The sequence below is a fragment of the Protopterus annectens genome, chromosome 17.part0, assembly GCF_019279795.1.
Source record: "Protopterus annectens isolate FY-2018-M chromosome 17.part0, PAN1.0, whole genome shotgun sequence".
In the NCBI taxonomy this organism is placed as follows: Eukaryota; Metazoa; Chordata; order Ceratodontiformes; family Protopteridae; genus Protopterus; species Protopterus annectens.
The window spans coordinates 820,709,045-820,731,684 of record NC_056751.1 but is presented as its reverse complement, the minus strand read 5'-3'; the positions used below and the strand labels follow the sequence as shown (position 1 = coordinate 820,731,684).

Below are 22,640 nucleotides of genomic sequence, written 5' to 3'. Positions count from 1 at the left end.
TCCTAAAATACAAGAACACTTGCTAACGACTGTTGGATAGGATAAACCTGACATTAGAACCCATTAAGGAGGATCATCTTAGTAAATCGTCTGCATCATATTTGCTCTCTACACTGGTGAGACGTTTTTAATAATTACATAACAAGTAAAGTATTCTGGAGATGTATTATATTTGATGGCATGAATTATGTCTCGGCCTTTAGTTCCGGTAATCAGAATTTAGCAGTTTTCCATCTTTTGGAGATGGAGACTGGGTATTTTCTCTTATTTATTCCATTTTGCAGCCTTTGTGTTGGGAAAAACAGAGCAGGCAGGCATTACACTGGGAGGGGAGAATGTTGCTGATATGTCTGTTAGTTTCTGTTACTGGCATTGTTACATGGCAGTAGTGGAAAGGGAACGGATGAAATATGAAATGGCAAGAAAGGTAAAATTAAAAAAAAGAGCTCTGCCTAAGCAGTGTTCTTTCCTCAGTGTCTGCCAGATTGCCTTCACTCCTGCAGGAAATCACTGAGGTATATTACAATTAGATGGAATTCTCGAGTTTTGTTGTCCACTAGATTAATGGTAGCAAGTGCAAAATTCATAGATGTTTTTTTTCTGTGCTGTGAAGGAGGGCTGACTCAGAACCACATATGTATTTTGCAGTGCTGTCTTATCTTTACAGTTTGTGTGATTAAATTTGGGGGTTACATATTGTCCTTTTTTCTTTAGATTAACAAACCTACTGGAGTTGTAGAGATTTCAAGGATTCTGAATTTGTATCAGTTCGTCCAGCTTTATAAAGATATTACTAGTCAGGCTGCTGAAGTTCTAAAACAAAGTTCTGCTGCGGCGTCTCCTGATGATGGTGCTGGTCTTCCACGTTCCACATCATCTTGCCAAGCCAGCATCTGGATGGGAAGGTATTTCACTGCACTAACAAATTGGTTAAAAAGATAAATTTCTGTTGCCATTCATTTTGCATAGCTGATGCACTTTAGGAGTACATTATCAGAGAGAGAACATATTTTGATCACTGCTGTGGACTTTGCATAGTATTTCAGACTTAAACATATACAGTATCAGTGGTCCTTTTTAGTCCAGCTGATGTGCACAGCTAGCTTGAGCATCTACATTGTCCTTGTCTGTCTCTTACTTCCATTTATTTCATATGTTTCTAGACTGTTAAGTTTATCCTAGGTCTACACCACACACACTTTGTCTTTCGCTCGCTCACGGTCGCTTTCTCTTTGTAAAGTGGCACTTACCAATTTTTAAATGTTTTTGAACATTGAGTTGTAGTGTACAAAGGCCTAGTGTAAAAATCTGTCCGTAAAAAGTGTAGGCTGATTATCGTCTAAAAACAAGAAGTGCATTTGGGGATTTTTTAAATCATGTAAAATAGTATAGAAATGTTTTTATATTTAAATAAAAATTTCTTAACTATATACAATATTTACATTTAGTCTGACAATAGTAGGTTAAGATGATAGCTCAACTATAAATAGTAATCAAATTACATTATGTATAGAGTATCAGGAAGAGTGGTTCCGGTTGTAAAGTTTCAATCAAAGTCACTACTTTTCTCCACAGGTTGTTAACTAATGACCCAAGATGGATTCTTAATTCTTTAATTTTGATCTTCATTAATGCAGACTTCTTCAGTAGACATTGAAATTCCTCCATGGTGGTCGCTGTGTTGGAGTTCCATCTCCTTGTTATACATTTTCTAGCTATTGCTGGTATTGTCCAGAAGTAAATACAATTCTGTTTTCTTCAGATGAAGATTTTTAGTTACATTTAATGGTCTGGTCAAGGTAAATGAATGTGAATATATTACTTGTAAAAAAAAATTATAGATCTTATTCCAAAATGTTTTAATATTAGTACAGCCATAAAAAACATGGAACCAATCTACACTGGTTGAAGCTTGACATTTCCAGCATAACGTTTTACTAGATGAGTTGATTTTTGAAACTTTGTCAGGAGTTGAAAAGGATCTATGTAGATATTTCCAGTTAGATATTCTCCAATATTGTGAGTGGGATGTTAATTTAACTGAAAGTAGTATATCTGACTTATCTTCTGATGATAAGGTAGTCAATAAACCTTTAGTTGTATATTGCCAATAAGATACTTTAGGAGCAGTCTTAAAAAGCAATTAGCACTTTATATAGATATGATAATTCGTTTTTTGTATCAATACAATTGTAAATAATTTCAAACAGCTAAATTATAAATTTAGGAGGATCTTGAAAAGATGAGTTATTTACTATTCTACATAGATACTTAAGAGTATGTTAAAACACTCTGTAATATTAACCAGTTGTGTGAAGATAACCCATACGTTGATAACCTATATTGAGCTTCCAAAACCTGTACATTTTTTTTAAGCAATGAAACCAACGTACTAAATTCTTGTGTTCCCAGGAGTTAAAAATCTTTGTACCCTGTCAGGGAAGTTCCTTGTAGTACTGAAAGGAATTAAAAATGCAAGCCAAAGCTTCATGTCCATATTCGTATTAATGAATTTTCTAAAGACATCAAAAATATGATTAATTAGATTTAATTTGGTAGGTTTTGCTATATTATATTGAAAATGTATACTCTGTGTCATATTCTGTTATCTTTTTCTGTGGTTACAAGATTTTTTGATAAAGCGTTTTCATTCATGCTTTATGTAACCATTTCCAGTTAGAAGAATAGTTAGGGTTAACCCAGTCAATCACAGATGTTCTTCGTGTTTCACTGTTGCAGTCATCACAGTTGGGTTATCTGCCTGTAGGTAGCCCTCAGTCAGCCCGAATACCAGAGGTGTAGTACTTCTGCGTCGGTTGCTGTCACTCCAGGACTGACGTCAGGTCATCAGGGGTATAAAAACAGGCAGCCGATGCCATTACATCAGTCTTTCTTGCCGAGGAGCCCGAAGCAGAAGCAGTTCGCATGAGTGCCAGTTGGCTACTACCTGAGTTCGTTTCCGAATTGAATTATCCTGAAGTCTTCTAAAGCTAAGTATCCCATTGGGGATCCTTTTTGTCTTGCTGTAACTGATGTAAAGTTAACATTGGTCTTGCTTGTGGAAAACAAATACCACACCGAGATTTCCATTCTTACTGCGTCACCTGTTTAGGCCCAGACCATGACGTACCTCGCTGTCGGCTTTGTGCCTCTTTTAAAGATTTCAAAATTTATAATTACTCCACAACAGCTATCAGTGAGCAGTATGCTGATTTATTGGCAAAAGGTCTGACATTCGTCCCATTAGCTCGGGGTAGTCTAATCAATACACTGGTTGACTTAAAGCTTTTGGTAAGAAAGATGAATTTAAGAATTCAGTTTGGTGAGGGGGAATATGACCACAGTGGTCTGTTATTGAAAAAGCCAAGTAGATATATGCCTCCGGTTAACAAGGTAACCAATGTATATGAGAAAATATGTGAATGGGACATTAGGGAGCACTACAGGTTGGCAAGAAGCTCCCAATTTAGACAAGCATTTAATTTAAATGATAATTTGACTAACACTGAGCGTAAATTATTGGACAATTTAATTAATGATCCTTCGTTAAGAACAATGAAACCTGATAAAGGTAATGGACTGGTATTGATGGATAGGGGGGACTATATTAATTGTATCAAACAGATACTGGCCACGGATACATATGAAGTAGTTAGTTTGAATGAGTTAAATCTTGCCTTTAGAAGTGTCTCCCTGATTATTGAGGATCTTTTATGGCAGGGGCACATTAATGAGGATGAGTTTAGATACCTAGTCAATGACCATCCGGTCGCTAGCAGGATATTTGGTGTACCAAAGATTCATAAGGGACTGAACAACCTGTCCTTTAGACCAATAGTCGATGGGAAATGCTGTAAGACTTATTTTATAAGTAAATTTTTGGATGCTGAACTACAAAAAGGTTTAAAAGTCTTTAGTTATATTACTAAGGATTCTTGGTCTTTTCTGGAAAAACTGAATAGTGTTAAATTTAAGAAGGACACCATTATGGCAACCATAGATGTAGTAAATCTATTCTCTGTGATTCCTACAGATACAGGATTAGAATGGTTGGAAAAGGAACTATTAAAGACCCGATTATTTGACCAGGATAGAATCAACCTGATGGTGGTGCTTATGGAGACAGTGTTAACCAACAATTTCATTTATTTCGATGGGGTTTACTATAAACAAAAAACTGGTGTAGCTATGGGGGCAGCGTGTGCCCCCGTATACGCCAACTACGTAATGGCGTTCTGGGAACAGGAATTTCTATTCACTAGTAAATTTATGTCTAACATAACTTTTTACACGCGTTTTTTAGATGACCTGTTTATCTTGTGGGAAGGGGGAAGTGATAGCTTTTTGGAATTCATTGAATTCATCAATGGATCTGTAGGTTTTCTAAAGTTTTATTACAACATGAGCAGGACAGAAATTGATTATTTGGATGTACATCTGGTCCTGAATCCAGGAGACTTAACCTTAATATCCACTATTCATAGAAAAAGTACGTTCTCCAATTCATATTTAAGTTATACAAGTAACCACCCTGACCACCAGAAAAAGGCAATAATAAAAGGACAGATGGTCAGGGCTGCAAGAATGACAACTTTGGAGGATGACTTTATGAAGGAACTTGAACTAATTAAATCTATGTTCATTAGGAGAGGATACCCACTGGAATTATGTGACAGTGTGGTCAATGAGGTAAAAACAAAAAGGAATAGTGGAATTTATTGGGCCCTATTGAACAATAAGCAAGGCTTAACGGAGCATTGTAGTAGATCTTCCACAGTAACTAGGCGTGAGATTAGACTTGAGAATGTGGTGAGCGACACAAATACTGAATGTGAAAAAGTGTTGTATTTTATAACTACCTTTTCTTTTGACGCCCCATATATTGCTGAAATTGTGGTCAATAATTGGAAAATGCTAAGAATAGATCCAACAGTCAGTCGTAAGTTAGGAGGAGCACCAAAGTGTGTGTATAGGAAAGGGGTGTCATTGAAACAACTATTAGAGAAAGGTGAAAATACACTAATATGTAGTGGTAAAAATAAGGGCAATTATAGGTGTGGTAGATGCAGTGTATGTCATTTAATTAAACCCACGGGAGCCAGATTCACATTGGCAGGAATGAATGTTAAAATAGAAACCCATATCGATTGTTATTCAACAAATGTAGTTTATGCGGCCACATGTACACAATGCCCTGCTTTTTATATAGGTAAAACTTGCAGGGCATTAAGGGATCGTATCATTGAACATCAATCGGATATAAGATTACGGAAGACGACCAACGCATTGTACAGACACATTGAGAGCAATAGTGGACATAGATTTAAGTTTAATGTTTTGGAACAGATAGTATTGGATAAATTAGGTAGGAAATTGGATATACATTTAGATATAGCGGAGATGAGATGGCAGTTGTTAACTAATGCACAGGAAGCCCCGGGGATCAATGACTGCATCTCTATTATGCCCATCTTAAAGTTAAAGAATATAATGTGGTAATATAGCTTTAGACATATAGATATATATATATATTTTTTTTAATTAATTTTTTCTTATTTCATGTCATTTTCATTCTTATTTTATTCATTATTTTTCATTTTTATTTTCATTATCATTCCCATCTTTATTCTCCAAATTATGACATAATTGTGTTAATCATGTCTTCATATTCATTTTTACTTGCATTGTCAATATTTTTAATGTTAGTAACCACTGATTTAATAAGTAATCATAGCCATATTTCTCTGGTATTTGTATGAAGAGGTGTTTGTATATGATGTAGTCAGTATTTTGATTATGGTTCCTTCTGCTGTATACTGTCTTTTTAAATTTCAATTTCTACTTGCATTGATGGGTGTTAACCTTTTTATGATTGGTGATGATGTCATTTTTTAAGGTGTATATAAGGAATTTCAATTTAATCATTTATTGTTCTGATGAAGTTGGATTAAACGAAACCTAGGTAAACTCGTGTGGTCCTGTGTCATTCTGGTTACTTCTTGGAGCTCAAGTTCTGGTTCTTTTCTTGTTATTGGTTTGGTGTGAGCTTTATCAGTATGGCTTTGTGCCTTATTCAACGCCCGAACTATTCGTTGTCGAGCCCTTATTGTCACTAAATACTTTCGTTCTCGATCTCCATATTCCGAAATGGCTTCAGTAAGCCATCTGACTCTGATTTTCCAAAAAAAAACGTAAGGATAAAGACAGAAACAGACTGCACAGGTCCAAAACTGCAGACGACGCTTCCATTAAGCTAGTCGCCAGTTCGCCGGTACTCAGGAGCTTTCGCAGCCCCTGATGCCCGCTTCAGTGGATTTGCAGGCCTCTATCGAGACCTGTTCAGAGTCCGGTATGCAGCGAGACTCTTTGACTATGGAACTTGCAGATGTCTCTACCTTGGATGGGTCTGGGCCACTGAGCAGGCACCGGCTTCTGAAAAAGCTCTTTGTACTACCGATATTCGACACAAACCGACTACTTTGCATCTTCAGTTCTGTCTAAATCTATGTCTTCGGTTCTGTCTAAAACTACAGAATTTCTAAGGCCAAGAGTATGTGCTGCGCCTAAAAAAACAACGACCCAAATTCAAGCACGTGCTTCCTTGCCGCAACATCAAATGCTTAAAATGGCAGAAGACCTTATGCTGATTAGGGAAAGTCAGCCTTCCCCTGCTAAGAGAGAGAGACCAGTCCCCAGGAGCTTTAACAGACCAAGAGTCCGACTCTGAGGTATCTGATTATGAAGACATGCCTTTTATCTGCTTATGAGGATTCAGATGCAGAGGAATCCATTCCCCCTGCTTTTCCTCCAGATAATTTTTCTTTTGGTGAAACCTTACATACTTTAAGAGAGCATTTCTACTGGGAATGCCAAGACTATCCTCAGTCCAAAAAGAGACTCAGAGAATTTTTAGATTTGCCACAACATAGGCCTTTATCAATATCCCCAGTCCTGGATGTTGTGGATGATGTCTTTATGGAATCCAGTAGAACTCCTGATACTCTACCCCCTGCTCCTAGGAAACCAGACGGGTACTACAGAGTTCCCGACTCTCTCAAATTCTTTTTCAAAAATCCTACTGCTGACCTAGAGGTCATATCCCAGGGATCTAAAGGTATCAAAGCAACTACAGCTAAGAATCCCACCCTTTCAGACAGGAATTCCAGAGCTTTAGACAGATAGGGTAAGAAAGTATACACCTCTGCAGCTCTCGCCATTAGGGCTTTGAATGCACCTCTGCAGCTCTCGCCATTAGGGCTTTGAATGCTGAAGTACCAACAACATATCATGGAACTTATTAAGTAAAAAATAGCTGCCTTTACAGACTGTGCAGAAAATAAAGAATTACAATAGCTTATGCATTCTGCAAGCTAAGTCAGCAAGCATACTTTGCAATGTGGCTTTGACACCCTAGAAGCATTTTGCAGGGCAGCAGTCACTGGTTCTGTACAGAGAAGGCATGCTTGGCTTAAGAAGCAGACCATGTCAAATTGAAATTGCCCTTGTTCAAAGGAGCATCTAGTAATTTGTTAGGTACCATAGCAGAAGAGGTTCTTAAAAAGATGGAAGAAAAAGCTAAATCTACGCAAACAAAGATTTCTTGCAAGTACAGCCTCCTAGATTCAGTAGGTATTGCCCCTCGAAACATGGGTCCTTTCCAGCCCCCTCAAGGCCATCTCAAACTGGACCCAGGGGAAACGGACCCCCCAGTCTCAGGGTATGCAGAGATCTAAGCAATGGAGTGCCTCCACTTCAAAAACAGGGAGGGCTAAGCCACCTCCTTATGGAAAGAATTCACAATGACTTCTCAACTCCACTCCCCACCTCTGCCCAACTGCTCGTGCCCCTAGGAGGAAAACTTGCCCATCATGCAAAAAAACTGAACTTCCATCACCAAAGACCGATGAGTCCTCAACAGTGTATCCCAGGGGTACAAATTTTACTTCCACTCACTGACGACCCCAAAAGGGTTCCCAGACCTTCCTCCAAACCAGTGGGCAGAGGCACAAAACTAAGTTCAGTCCCTGCTCTCCGTAAAGGCAATTTAACCTGTTCCTGCAGAGCAGATAGGTCAAGGGTTCTATTCCAGACTTTTCCTGGTACCCAGAAAAGAGGGGGCTTGGCCCCCAATCCTAGATCTTGCCATTCTAAACATCCTGGTGGCACCAAAATTCAAAATGCTCACCCTGCAGCGGCTTCTTCCTATGCTGGCCAAAGATGGCTGGTTAGCCACCCTAGACTTAAAAGAAGCCTATCTGCACATCCCTATCAGGGACTCGTGCAGGAAATATCTACTCTTCAGGGCAGGATCTATGCATTATCACTTCTCTGCACTTTCCTTTGGCTTATCCACTGCTCCCAGATTATTCACAAAATGCCTGGCTCCAGCCATTGCCTACTGCAGACAGAGAAAAAAAATCACAAATTTACCGGTACTTTGACGACTGCCTTATTCAGGCAGATGGTCAGGGAATGCTGTTTCAGCACCTGACATTTGTAAAAAAAAAAAAAAACCTTCCAACCTCCCTGGGGTTCACTATCAACGAAAAGAAATCAAAATTAGTTCCCAGTCAAAAGATTGTATTCCTGGGAGCAAGCTTGAACACAGCATCCCAGATGGCATTCCTTGCTCCAGAAAAGCCTATCTGACAAGACTACTTCACTCAAATGGCCACCAGAACCCAGCTATCTGCAAGGAAAATCCTGCAGGCCCTAGGGTTCCATGGCCTCATGCATCCTACTATGCCAGACTGCATGTGAGGAAACTTCAGTGGTACTTAAAAAAAATCTTTGGTGCCAACATTTTCAGGACCTGGAAACTGTCATTCCTATCATACCTTGTTTAAGGACAGAGTTTCTTTGGTGGGCAGCAGCATGCAACCATAACTAGGGACTTCCCTTTACGCAACACCACAGTTGTGTGGTACATCAACAAGCGGGGGGAACCCACTCTACCCACTCTACAGGCTAGCCATGGCCCTGTGGAACACGGCCTTGGACATGCAGGTCCATCTGCAAGCTCAATTCCTGCCAGGCAAACAAAACTCTTTGGCAGTTGACTTTAGTAGAAATCTCCTAGACCCACACAAGTGGCAATTAGAGCCAAGCACCTTCAGACTTCTGATTCAGAAATGGGGAACCCCAGAGGTGGGTCTCTTTGCTACCCCCTGCAATCACCAGCTCAGCAAATTCTGCACCAGGACACCTCACAGCAGGCCTGGAAAGTGGATGCCCTATCCTCTCAGTGGATAAACATCTCAGTCTATGCATTTCCCCCTCTGCCCCTTCTCTCAAGAATATTGCTCAAGATAAGACCGGACAGACCAAGGACAATCCTGATTGCCCTGGACTGGCCATGCCAGCACTGGTATCCACTACTGCGCAGCCTGTCACCGGTACCACCCTGGCGCCTACCCCTGAGCCCGACCCTGCCCACTCAGCGGGGGGGGGGGGCAGATCTTGCATCCACAACCGCAAACCCTGAATATTGCAGCCTGGCTTATTCCTTGAATTCTCCTCCAGTGACCAGCCTAAATGAGCAGGTGCTGGACGTCATTCTTGAAGCCAGTAGACCCAGTACAAGGAAATCCTATGCTGACAAGTGAAAAAGGTATTGCTGCTGGATTCATTCTTAGAGAGGACACAACTCTGCCCTCCCTACCTCTAATCCTGGAGTACTTAACAGATCTACTCCACAGAGGCCTATCCTCCTCCATTAAGATCCAGGCCTCTGCCATCTCTGCTCATTACAACTCTGAGCCACCCCTCTTCTCTCACCCTTTCATCAAACAGTTCCTGAGAGGGGCAAACCACTTAAGGCCACCAAGGAGAGCACCCACCCTTGCTTGGGACCTTAACTTTGTACTGGAAAAGCTCACACCACTCCCTTTTGAGCCTGCAGTGTCAGCAGAGTTAAAATTCCTCTCCTGGAAAACAGCCTTGCTTGTGGCCATCACTTCAGCTAGAAGAGTGAGCTACAAGCACTTATGGTTGTGAAACCCTTCATTATTTTTCATGTTGATGGGGTCTCCCTCAGGACTAATCCTTCCTGTTATGCCCAAAGTGGTGTCCAGTGTGGCTGTCAACCAATCTATCCATTTGCCAACCTTCTTCCTTAATCAGCAAAATAAAGGGGAAAGGATCCTGCACTCCTTGGACGTGCACAGACTGCTCAGATTCTACCTGGATAGGACTAAGCCCTTCAGGAAATCTGACCAGTTATTACTCAGTTTTGCACAAGGAGCAGAGGACAAGGCCATTTCAAAACAGACAGTTTCCAAGTGGATAGGACACTGTATCCATTTCTGCTACAAACACCATGGAAAACCAACCCATCAGGGGGTCAGAACACATTCCACTAGGGCAACTTCTGCCTCTACAACATTCCTTAGGGGAGCCCCTACCAGGGACATTCTGGAGGCTGCTGCCAGGAGTTCTGTACACACATTCACCAAGCATTACCACCTGCCTATATTTTCCAAATCTAGGGCGGGTTTTGCAACTATAGTCCTGTAGGGCATACTAGCCAGCCCAAACTCTTCTTGACTGCCTCTAGCCTTTCTTCAGCTTTGGGAATCAACCCAAATGTGATGACTGCAACAGTGAAACACGAAGAACATAGTACAGTTGTGTACACTTACCATAAATGTGGATGTTGGTGTATTCACTGTTGCAGTCCTGGTTTCCCTCCTTCCAGCCCCCTTCTCTCTCTCTGTCTCTCTCTCCCCCCTCTATATGTATGTTACTCACCCCTTGCAGGGGTATTAGTATTTACTTTTTACTGGTGATGATTTTCCCACCATAGCTTAGCTCCCTTTTGGGGGGGCTCCTGACATTTGAGGCAAGAAAAACAGATGTAATGTTGTCGGCTGCCTGTTTTTATACCCCTGATGACCTGACGTCAGTCCCGGAGCAACAGCGACCGATGCAGAACTACGTCTCTGCTATTCAGGCCGACTGAAGGCTACCTGCAGGCAGATAACCCAACTGTGATGACCGCAACAGTGAATACACTCTAACATCTACATTTATGGCAAGTGTACACAACTGTACTTTTTAATTATATTATCCCTTATGTATGATTTGATATCTGGGAATTTTAAACCTCCTTTTCCCATTGTCTAATATAAATGAGAAAATGCAATTCCCTTTTTTTTTTAGGATACCATAAGAATCTTAACAAAACAATATAAATGTAATATCTTTAAATCTTTTTTTTGGGGGGTAAACATATTGGCGCCTGGGCTACATACATTACTTTAGGAAGTAGGACCATTTTTAGCAATTGTAATTTATCTTCAAATGTTGTAAATATATTATTCCATTTATTCACCAATGTTTTGATGTTGGTTTAATTTGGTATTTAATATTTGTGTCATATTCTCACACAGAACTATCCTGTGTGATTTCCAGATGCTTGTACCTCCTTTTTTTATTTAACATCAAGAATTTTGATTTTGATTTATTAAAGTAGAGACCTGAAATCATTTGAAAGCTGCCTATTAATAAGTCTACTGCATGCAATACTTTAAAGCTAGACAAAGTAAGAAGCACATCATCTGCAAACAACATTATTTTGGAGCTATATTGATGTACATCTATGCCTTTTATTGTTGGGTTGTTGCGTGTTAAGATGGCCAATATCTCTGTAGCCAATGCGAATAAAATAGGTGACATTGGACAACCTTGCTTAGTACCTCTAGTGATCTTAATTGCTTCAGAAGTAAAAGGTCCTATTTTAACAAATGTCAAGTTATTTTTATAGACTTTCTTTACAAGTGTAATGAGAGGAAAAGCAAATGTATGCAAAACATTAATTAAATAGTCCCAATTTAAGGAGTCAAAGGCCTTCTGAACCAATTATCAAAGCTTCTTGGTTTTCTCTATTTAAATAATCAATTAGTGTTAGTATCCGTTTAATATTGTCTTGTGTGTGTCTATTATATATAAACCCAGTTTGATCTTTATTAATTGTTTTGGACAGTGGGATTTTCATTCTGTTTACCAAAATTGACATGAAGATTTTATAATCATTATTCTGTAATGGAATGGGCCTGTAAGAGTTACAATAATTAGGGCATTTACTATCCTTTAAGATGGGGGTGTTTAAAGAATATTTCGCCTTAAGGGGGAATCTTTGCAAGTGTTTGTATTTCTAGAAAAGTTTTATGTAATAGAGAGGTTATGGAAGTGAGAAACTGTTCATATAATTCTATGATTAAACCATCTATCCCTGGCACCTTGCAGGGTTTACTTTCTTTGATTTTATCTTTGATTTATTTTTGTGTGATTGTTTTGTGTAGCTCTATTTTTAATTCCTCAGAAAATGTTTTGATGTTAGGGGTTATATTTCCTAGATTCAGATGCTTGGTTATATTTATTTCACTTTTATGATGTTCAGTATAATGATTTTTAAAAGTTATCCAAAGTGTCACCTATATCAGAGACTTTTTTCCCCTTTCCCTTCATGTAAAATGCTACTAATATTATTGGCTTTGGACTGCATTTTTAACTTTCATAGATAAGTAATGTAAATGCTTTGGAGAAGTAGGGTAAGCATTTATTTTTAATTTTCCATGGCTAAGTTAGCTTTGTGGTAAAGTATTTCATTTTATGTTTTATTTACATCTTCTATTTTCCTTTTATTCTCTGTCACATTTAAATTCTTATTGGATTTAAACATTGAGTTGATTCTGCAGTTCCTTTTATTCTCTGTAGCATTTAAATTCTTATTAGATTTAAACATTGAGTTGATTCTGCAGTTCCTGTAATTCTGTTTCCCATTCTTTGAGTTTATTTTTGAACCAGCTAATAGTAGTTTCACACACACACACACACACACACATAATCTATCTATACATATATATATATATATATATATATATATATATATATATATATATATATATATATATATATATAGGCTTTTAAAGAATTTCTGGTTTGTAATTGGTCTCTAGAATGAAATGAAGTTCAGTAACTAACCAAGGTTTAAATTCTTTGATTTTTGTAATGTATGGAGAAATCTGGGAAGTAACTACTAATTATTTAAATTCCATATAAATTTCCAAAACAAGGGAATTATGGTCTGAAAATGGATATGGCAGTATTGAGAAATTTAAAATTCTTGAATGTAGATCTTGAGATGCATATAGTTTATCTATTCTGGTTTGAGTGCCGTGTCTATAGTCTTGATGTGAAAAAAGTAATGATCTAGGCGCTATTGCATTATAAGCATCTCTTAATTTGAACATCTCAGTCCATTTTTTTTAAATTTCGCAATAGATGATAGTCTAGGGGACTTTTTATTTGTGGTTTCTGTGATGTTCGTAATACAATTGAAATCACCTCCTATTATTAGGTTACCTTTAGAAATAGTTGCAACAACATCTAAGTGCTTCTTAGCTAATCCCACCCCTATACCAGGGAACCAATACAAGTTCAGTAAAGTCCACATTCTGTTATTAAATTTTAATATAACAATGGCTGTAAATCCATCTATCTACATGTTTATAAATAATTTCTGGGTTTAATGTATTCTTTTTCCATAAAATTGTTACTCCTCTAGTCTTTGACTTATAGGGAGACTGTGCTAATGTTATATAATTATTAGGATTCCATGTAAATTTGTCATTTGGTTTTAAAATGAGTTTCTTATAGAAAAAAATACTTGGTTCTGTTTAGTTTCAGATATCTTAATAAGTGAGATATTTTATTCAGATTATTTTAGCCATTAGTATTTAAAGACACCAATTTTAAATCAGTGTCAGAATTCTTTTAGAAAGGAACTTTGTGTTGTTGAATTCCTGAATACATAAAACTCCTCCTGTACAGTTAATTCTGTATTAATTAGCAGATCTCTAATTCTCTTAATAGTGTTTTTCCAGACAGGCTGATAGAAAAAATATTTAGGTCAAGCTTTCTAATACTAGAAAAAAATTTAAAAAATAACATGCTAGTAAAGTTTAAACTTATAAAAAATGTAACCCACATTAAACATGGAATTCCTAGTCTAACAGATAAAAATGTACTTGTTAGACTAACGATCCTAACTTCCTTTTCTATTCTTTCTGAGCCCATAAGACAATAAGTATTAATGGATAATATTCTAGATTAGATAACTTGCAAGTTTTACTATTCATCTGATCAGGCTTTAATTTCCCTTGTATACTAATGCCTATATCAGTACCAGTTAGAAATAATTTGTGAAAGATTGAAGGCAAAAGAGATCACCCAATAGCGATTCAGTAAGCAAGATGAAAGTGAGCACGAGTTTGATGCTGACTATCCTTCTATACGTGCTAATCATTTGCTCTACATGTCTTTAATTCTGATATTCAAAAGGTAATGCACTTAAATGAGAATGACATCAAACAAGTGAACTAATTTGTTTCCTAAGAAACTTAGTTACATAGAATAATTGAGGGTCAGTAAATTGGTGGTTGCCTTTTCTTTTAGATAGTAACTGTAAACATGACTACTTTCTCAGAGGAAAGCCAAAAACAGAAAAGTAAAATTGAAGCAATTATATATAAATATATGTAAACAATATCCAAAAGATAATTTACTCTCAAATCTTGCTAGATCCACTCAGTGTAATATAAACATAAGAATAGTATATTCCACTTTTATAAAGATTCCATTTGGTTAGGTGGTTAATTTTAGAACTGATTGACAATTCTGTGCAATTTTTATCAATTAAAGGTTGCAACAATGTTGGCTGTATCTTTGCATGTAAGCCTTTGATGTTAATATCGGTATTCGTCAATTTTCTCAAGATTATAGTATATGAGAGAATTAGATGCAAGCTTACTAAGATGCATCTGCGTGTCTGCAGCTAGACTAATAACATTTACACCAGATAACAGTCATAACTTCAGTGTTAAGAATGTTTCTTAGTTCTTTTTGAACATTATTACATATGTACATCGTGAAAGTTTTTGAAACAAAGTTTATAAAAGCACTGTATATTTTATATAAACTTTAAATCCAAATTTTTAATCACATATAGTGCTTCTAAATAGAATAATAACTTTACTATAAAGTTTAATAACCATAAAACATACTGTGCCTTAAGTTCAGTTTCACGAATTATCATTAACTTCCCCCTACCAGAATGTATAACAGCCAATCAGTGAGTATGCTTCATACTTGACACAGTCTGCATTATGCCCAGAGTTTAATGATGTCTGAGGAGATAACAGATTAACACATGAGCTGTCTTGAGCTCTGAAAATCTTCACCCTTTGAGTTAGGAAAAGAGTAGTTTTCCCACCTTCCGAGTAAACGGCTTCAGACCTCTCACTTTTCTCTCTTCTTCCGAACACTTCACTGTCAACCTACCCCTTCAGCCTACAATAAGTCTCACGTTTGTAAGTCACCTATTAACAGACATCTTGTTTGTCTACATTTCAAACTGTGTATCATTAAGGACATAAAGACTATCAGGAATTCCAACATGACAAACCAAGCAGCATATCTGGTACACGTCATAAGAAAATCACTTCCCTCTTCTCACTTCATAACTGTAAAACATCAGTCCAACTAGTCGCAAGAACTTCCAATCAGTATTATACAACCATCTGTGCCCAAACAAGCTGAGAGCCTTATCGGCATTTCAACAGCCCACCCCTTGTTGCAAACATGCATCAGTATATCTGTATATTCCTGAATATCACATTAATTTACAGTGGATTCTGGGCATCACGGAGAGCCTTATTTGAAATTTTAGTCATTTTAGGTCACTGAGGCATCGTTCTCTCATTTAAGTGGGCTTAGCTTCCTCCAAACAATGAGTATATATGGATTTTCACTTTCCACTTTAACTCTTAGTATTCTTTCTTTTCCTCTCCCTTCACATATGGAAGACTTACCTCCTAGTCAAACAATCACGAACTGCCCACAGCCACCTCCAAAATGTATATCTCACGATGATAGCTTCAACAAGTTATAATGTTAACAAAAGCAATTCACCAGAGATCACAAAACACACGTAAATTGAACTCTGTACGTAGCAGAGTCCACTCTAATGGCTATAAAAAAAGGAAACTAGATTCCATATTGATCAACGGACAACAGCCGTTTGGACTGCAGCTCATAAGCAGATACAGATACTAAGAAAAGAGAAAGAAAGAAATAAAATACACACAGCGACTCACATAATAAAGAACTGCCAATGCGAATTAATAAGCTATTATGACATTTTCATTATATTTGCTAATAAATACTATTTGTGAAGGTGTAGTTTACATAGTCAAGACTGGAATGTTTATTTTAATTCCACTAATCAAACCCGTAAAAGACTAGTCTTGAGACATATGTATACAAAAGGGTGATTATCTACCAAAAGAACCCGAGGTTGTATACATCGACTCAAAGTGAGCCAGAGCTAATGAAGCTTGTAAACTCCATTGAGCTATGAAATGTAGAACAATTTACTATTTAAATAACTGAAAATAAAGCTAATATATTATTACTGGTAGGGTAAAAACAACAGTCATTTTCTTTTCACTGTGTATAAATTGGAAAACCAAATACAAGACATGCCTATTTGAAATAATGAAAACACATATTTTAGAAGCAGTTCAAGTTGCAGTAGATACTTTGAGAAATCTGTTAGGGACATCAATTTTAGATTCAGTTTTTTGCTTTTTGTTTTTAACATCAGTCCAGGAAGACTTATCTGTGACTCTCTTTAAGGAGGGAGATGCCCAGTCCATATCTTCGGGTATGGAAATGACATTTTTAATAAATGCAATGGCTTCCTCCAAATTGTTTGACGTTCTCATTTCTTTTAGATGTAGGCTTTTTATTTTTGCAGGAAAAGCAAGTTGTGTTTTAATGTTATTTTGGTTTAGTAGTTTAATTAATGGCTAAGCTTTTTTCCTCTGTTCCAAGACTCTAGAAGAATAGTCATCATCAAACCTTATTGGGTTTTGCTTATTTTAAAAGACTCTTACTCCAGGCTGTTTTTAATACAGTTCTTTATCCAAATGGGATGAAAAAGTGTGTTACTGTTGACCTTGGTGGTGTGGAAGAAGATGTTGATACTAGCCTTCCTAGAGCTCTGTGAGCCCTCTTAATGCCAAATGATAAACCTTCTTTTAAGTCTAGGACTTCAGGAATCAATGAATTTAAAAATGCGATCATATCTTCCCCTTTAGCTCTCTCAAGGATGCCAAAAATTCTGATGTTTGACCTTCTCTCTCTGTTTTCTAGGTCATCCACTTTCTTAAGGAGCCAAATATGTTTAACGAGAAGTTCCTTCTGGATTTTTTCTTCTTTAAATTCATAGGTTGGTACTAGGCTATTGGCCCTAGGACCTGTACAAGCCTAGTCATAACAATTCCCTATTTCTTCCCACAGTGTTTACTTCCCTGGACCCCTGCTAGCAGGGCGACTGACGTGATCTCTGGGGTGAATTTCCCATCTCCCATCCAATCATCAAGGTTCCTTTTGAAGAGGGCCAAAGAGGCGCTGTGCTTGATGGGCAGTCTAATCCAGAGTCTGGGGAGTCTCTGGGTCAGGAACCTATCCCTCCAGCATGTTTTGTTTATTGTGATGACAAGGTTTAGATCCCTGGAGCGTGCGTCTCTGAGGGATTGGGATTTCTTTAAGTGTAGCATGTCCAACAGCTCTGGGTTTGATATGGCCTTTTATGTTAAGCAGAGATCGCCTCTGAGTAGAAGATATGCGACAGAGTGTAGGTGGAGTTTTTTTTAGATGGTCAGCATAGGGCATCTGCTTTAGGCCTGTGATTCTTTTAGTGAGGTATTTATGTGGCCTTTCCAGTTGTTGCAGATGTCTTGAGAGGTACATACCAATTGGGGCATTGTATTCTGTAATGGGTCTAATGAGGGATGAGTACAGTGGGACAATGACCTCCTTTTTTCTGGATGTAAAGCCCTTAGTGATGAGGTGTGCCACATAGAAGGATTTCCTGACTGTTGTGACGATGGGGTCATCGAAGGTTAAACCACTGTCCACCTGTGTCCCCAAGTCTCTTATCATACTTTTGGTATTTAGTGTACTGCCACCTATGTGGTAATTCACGGGTACATGTTTTTTCCCAAAGGGAATAACTATATATTTCTTGGCATTGAGCTTGAGCCCATGGCTCTGGCACCAAGCATCTGTTTCTGTAAGGCCCTTTTGTAGAATATTCACATCATATGGGGATTCAGTAATGGCTGCCAGTTTGCAGTCATCCTCGAACTTTGTTAGCCATAGTCCCTTAGTGTTGGCTTGTACTTCAGAGAAGTAGATGCCAAACAAGAGCGGTCCCAGGGCTGAACCCTGAGGTACTCCACTTGTCTGGAGCTGGATTTGGAGTCTGCTTATTTTACAGTGTGGGTTCTGTCAGTAAGCCAGTTGGCAACCCATTGAGTGACGTAGGAATTAATGCCCAGCTTAGTAAGTTTATCTATGATTCCAGAGTGGGGGATGGTGTTGAAGGCCTTGACGAGGTCCAGATAGGCTGTGGGAATCACCTTACCCTTGTCCGTGGCTCTGGAGACTGATTCAAAGAATTAAGTCAGGTTCAGGAGACAAGATCCAGCCCTTCACGAACCCAAACTGCATAGGGACCAGTGTTTGAAGGTTGCCAGTGTCTTTGATATACGTTCCATGGTAGTACGTTCCATGGCCTTGCAGATCAGGCTCGTCAAACTGATGGAGCAGTATTTTCCAGGATCCAAGGTGGATCCCCCCCTTGTGGAGTGGGATAACTGTAACTGTGCTCCTCTTAGTAGGCACGAAGCCTGAGGTGAGGCTGATTCAACATGACACTTAGGTGAGGTGCCAGTTCATTTTGTAGTTCATGTAGTACAGAGCCTGGGATGTCATCTGGTCCCATGGATTCTGTATTCTTAGCTTTAGAGAGTCCGTTTTTTTTTACCTGTGTGGCCGTTATTACTGGAATTTGGCAATCTTTCGGTATTGAGACAGGCCCTTTAGGGGGGTGAAGTTTGCACTGAATCGATCTGCCAGGATATTGGCAATATCCTTGGTATCAGTAAATTTAATGCCCTTCTGTTGTAGCTCCGAGCAGATCTGAGCATTGCCATTTAGATTCTTGAAATAGCTATAAAATGCCTTGTGGTTGTCTTTGGAGTCTTTGGCAATTTTACTTTCGTAACTAGCTTTGGAGGATTTTATGAGGGATCTCAGCTTCTCACTGAGGCTGGTAAGGGAGTTTTTTGTATCCTGGGATTTTCCTCTTTTCTGCAACAGTTTCTTTCTTTTGTTGTAAAGTTTTTTTATGGCAAGGGACCACCAGATTAGCTTCCTTTTGTTGGAGGAGAGTGTCTTGGTTCTATTGGGGATGGCGCGATTCATACACGAGTGGATGTGCTAGTACAGTGCCTTAGTGTAGGATTCAGCAGTCGAACTTTCAGTTCCCGTCTGCATGGGTGTCATGAAGTTTCACTTCTGACTTGAGTAGCATGAAGTTGGCTTTGGAGAAGTTTTTTATGGAGGTTTCCTTACTGGGTGGGGTGGGCTGGGCTGTGGATGTCAAGGATGATTAGCGTATGGTCAGACCTGACCAACGAGGGGGTAACTAGTTGTGGAGCATCGATTTCCCATGTTGATAATGACCAGGTCTAGGATATTGGAGCCCCTGTTGGGACTAAGGATTACTTGATCCAGGGCATTGGAATTTATGAATTCCAAGAACCGTTGGGCAAAGGTGTTGGTACACGAGTAGTTTTCCCACTTAATGGCAGGGTAGTTGAAATCACCCAGTATAGGGTGTTTGGTTGTATCTTAATATTTTCCAGTATGTTTAGAAAGGTGTAGTGAGAATCTTGGGGCATGGTGGGGGATCTGTAGCAAGCTACAATTTGGATTGCAGTCTTACCTAGTGTTAGTTGCACCTGGAGAATTTCAGACGCATTGTGTTGGGCAACTAGCCTGGTGTTGTGAATATCATTGGTGAATATGGACACTCCTCCACCTTTAGTGTTTCGGTCCTGGTTTGGTGTCGAAAAGTGTGGTAAGAGTTGTATCCTATTGCAGGGGTGCTCTCTAGATCCTTGAACCAGGTCTGAGTTACTGCACAGATATCAATGTTCTCCATTTTTGGGAGTGCCCCGAGAGAGTGCATTTTGAGGTTTAGACTTCTAGCATTGAGTAACATTACCTTCAGATTTTGCATGCTTGTACCTGTCACGGTGGTGGATGTTCTTCGTGTTTCACTGTTGTAGTCATCACATTAGGGTTATCTGCTTGCAGTAGCCCTCAGTCGGCCTGATTTAACAAAGTCTTGGGTCCTGCGTCGGTTGCTGTCCCTTCTTCCGTGATGTTAGGTCGTCAGGGGTATAAAACATGCAACCAATGTCATTACCTCAGTCTTTCTTGCCATGCGGTGCCCGAAGCAGTTCGCAAGTGCCGGTTGGTCGACTTCTGAAATTTTCGTTTTCTAGTTTCAGAACCGAAGTCTTCAACCAACTAAAAGCGAAGTACCCCGTTGGGGGGAACTTTTTCTTGCTCTAAACCGATGTCAGTAAAAGTAAATAATTGCAGTACTTGTGGAAAGCAAATGCCTCATAAAGATTTTCATTCGTACTCTATTCCTTGCCTAGGCTCTGACCATGACGTACCTCGCTGTCGGTTTCGTGCCTTATTTAAACCACAAACTATCCATCGTCTCTATATTTTCGCTTCTAAATATTTTGGTGCTCAGTTCAATTATCCTGATATGTCTTTGGTAAGCCATCCGACTACTGACATTCCAAAAAAACACAAAGATAAAGACAGAGACAGGCTGTCTAGGTCCAAAGCTGCCGACGACGCTTCTCCTAAGCTAGTCGCCAGTTCGCCGGTACTCCAGTGAGGCACTTTCACAGCCCCTGATACCCACTACTTCTGATTCGCAGGCCTCTGCTGAGACCCATTCGGAGTCCGATATGCCACAAGATGCTTCAACTGTGGAACCTGCGGATGTCTATACCTTGGATGGGTCCGGAGCCACTGTGCAGGCACCGGCTTCTGAGGGTGTATTCAGGCCTACTGACTTGCGTATTAACTCATTCCCTCCAGTACAGCTGTTTTGACTGTGTAACTTTAACTCCCAGTGGGTGTGGCTTGAGCCTTTAAAAAATGAAGTTATCACCTTACAGTTCTAACAAATACGCATTGACAGAGGTCAAATTTCAGTACAATTGTGTTTGACATCATGTATCCTTCAAGATAAAATATTCTGATCGTTTCTATGTAGTATGGTTTTGGAATTATTAAAACAAAATATGAGCAAGCAATATTTGACACCTAGAGGCGCAGTAGGAGGTAACTGCAGGTACACCTGGAGGCATCACTCGGCTGTAATGAGTTAAACAGACTCCATCTTCTTCTTCAAGGCCAAAAACTCGAACCATGCGTAGAAAACTGATGCCCAGACAGCATGGTCGGGCCTTTATGCCTAAAAAACAAATAAGAATGACTGAAGACCTTATTACTTTAATCAGGGGAAGCCAGCCTTCCCCCTCTAAGAGACCTAGAACTGTTTGCTTATGATACTTCTGACAAGGATTCTGAATTTTCTGTTTCCTCTGATGACCAGGATTTACCCTTATGTACCTATGAGGATTCTGATGCTGAGGACTGTATTCCCTCTGCCTCCCCCCAGAGGATTTCTCTTTTGGTGAAGCCTTGCATACTCTCAGGGAGCATTTTCGTTGGGAAAGTCAGGATTTCTCTGATTCTAAGAAGAGGCTTAGGAATTTCTTACTCCTGTCCCAGCACAGGCCTTTAGCTATCCTCCCTGTACTGGACATTGTTGATGATGCCTTTTTCAGAATCTAGTTTGGCCCCTGATTCTTTACCTCCTTCTCTCAGAAAACCTGATAGATATCACAGGGTCCCCGTCTCTCACAAATTCCTTTTTTAAAAATCGTACTGTGGATCCCGAGACCATTTCACAGGGACCCAATGATATTAAAGCTATTACTGCCAAAACTCCAGGGCGCTGGATAGATGGGGGTAAGAAGGTATACACTTCTGCAACTTTTGCCATTAGGGCCTTAAACTCTCGGTTTCATATGAGTATCATCGGCATATTATTGGATTGCTTAAACAGAAAATGATGTTGATTCCTGATTGTGCTGAAAATGGATTTACAGGATTTGCTGCTTGTACCTGTTACAGTGGTGGTTTTGTCCTTTGAACTTTGCCTAAAAAAACACTATAGGAGTGGCAAGAGTCTTAGCCAGTAACCTGAATCTTAGGGGTGACAGGTGCAGACCATCTCTGGCAAAGCATCTTGGCTGTCGATCATGTCGTCTCAGGCAGACATATACTGGATCCCCTTTGAATGACACCAGAAGATTAGCCAATTATTGAAGTCAATCATTTTGTCCTTGTACTGTGGTATCATTCTGGGCGAAGGCAGGATGCTACTCAGGGCTAGGGTCATACCTGCCTGGACCACATGATCCAAGAGCTCTTCTATGTCTCTTTTCATGTAGTCCAGGAAGGTACATCTCAAGTCACATTCGCTCCATGTAGTCCAGGGAGGTACATCTCAAGTCGTTCGCTCCAACGTGGACAATGACAGAGTCATATTTGTACTTGTTGTGGAGTGACTTGAGTGCATTTATTATGTGGCGGATCCTGGCACCCGACAGGCAGCTGACTGTAATTTT

General features: G+C 39.3%; 1 protein-coding gene across 1 annotated transcript in view; it reads left to right on the top strand.

The window, feature by feature from the left end:
• Positions 1-379: 379 nt before the first annotated feature.
• Positions 380-22,640, top strand: part of RNF141 (ring finger protein 141) — a 250,344-nt gene continuing 228,083 nt past the window's right edge. The window contains exons 1-2 of the mRNA XM_044059278.1: positions 380-427; positions 715-905. Of these exons, the coding sequence (XP_043915213.1) occupies positions 380-427; positions 715-905 (239 nt within the window). The remainder of the gene's footprint in view (positions 428-714; positions 906-22,640) is intronic.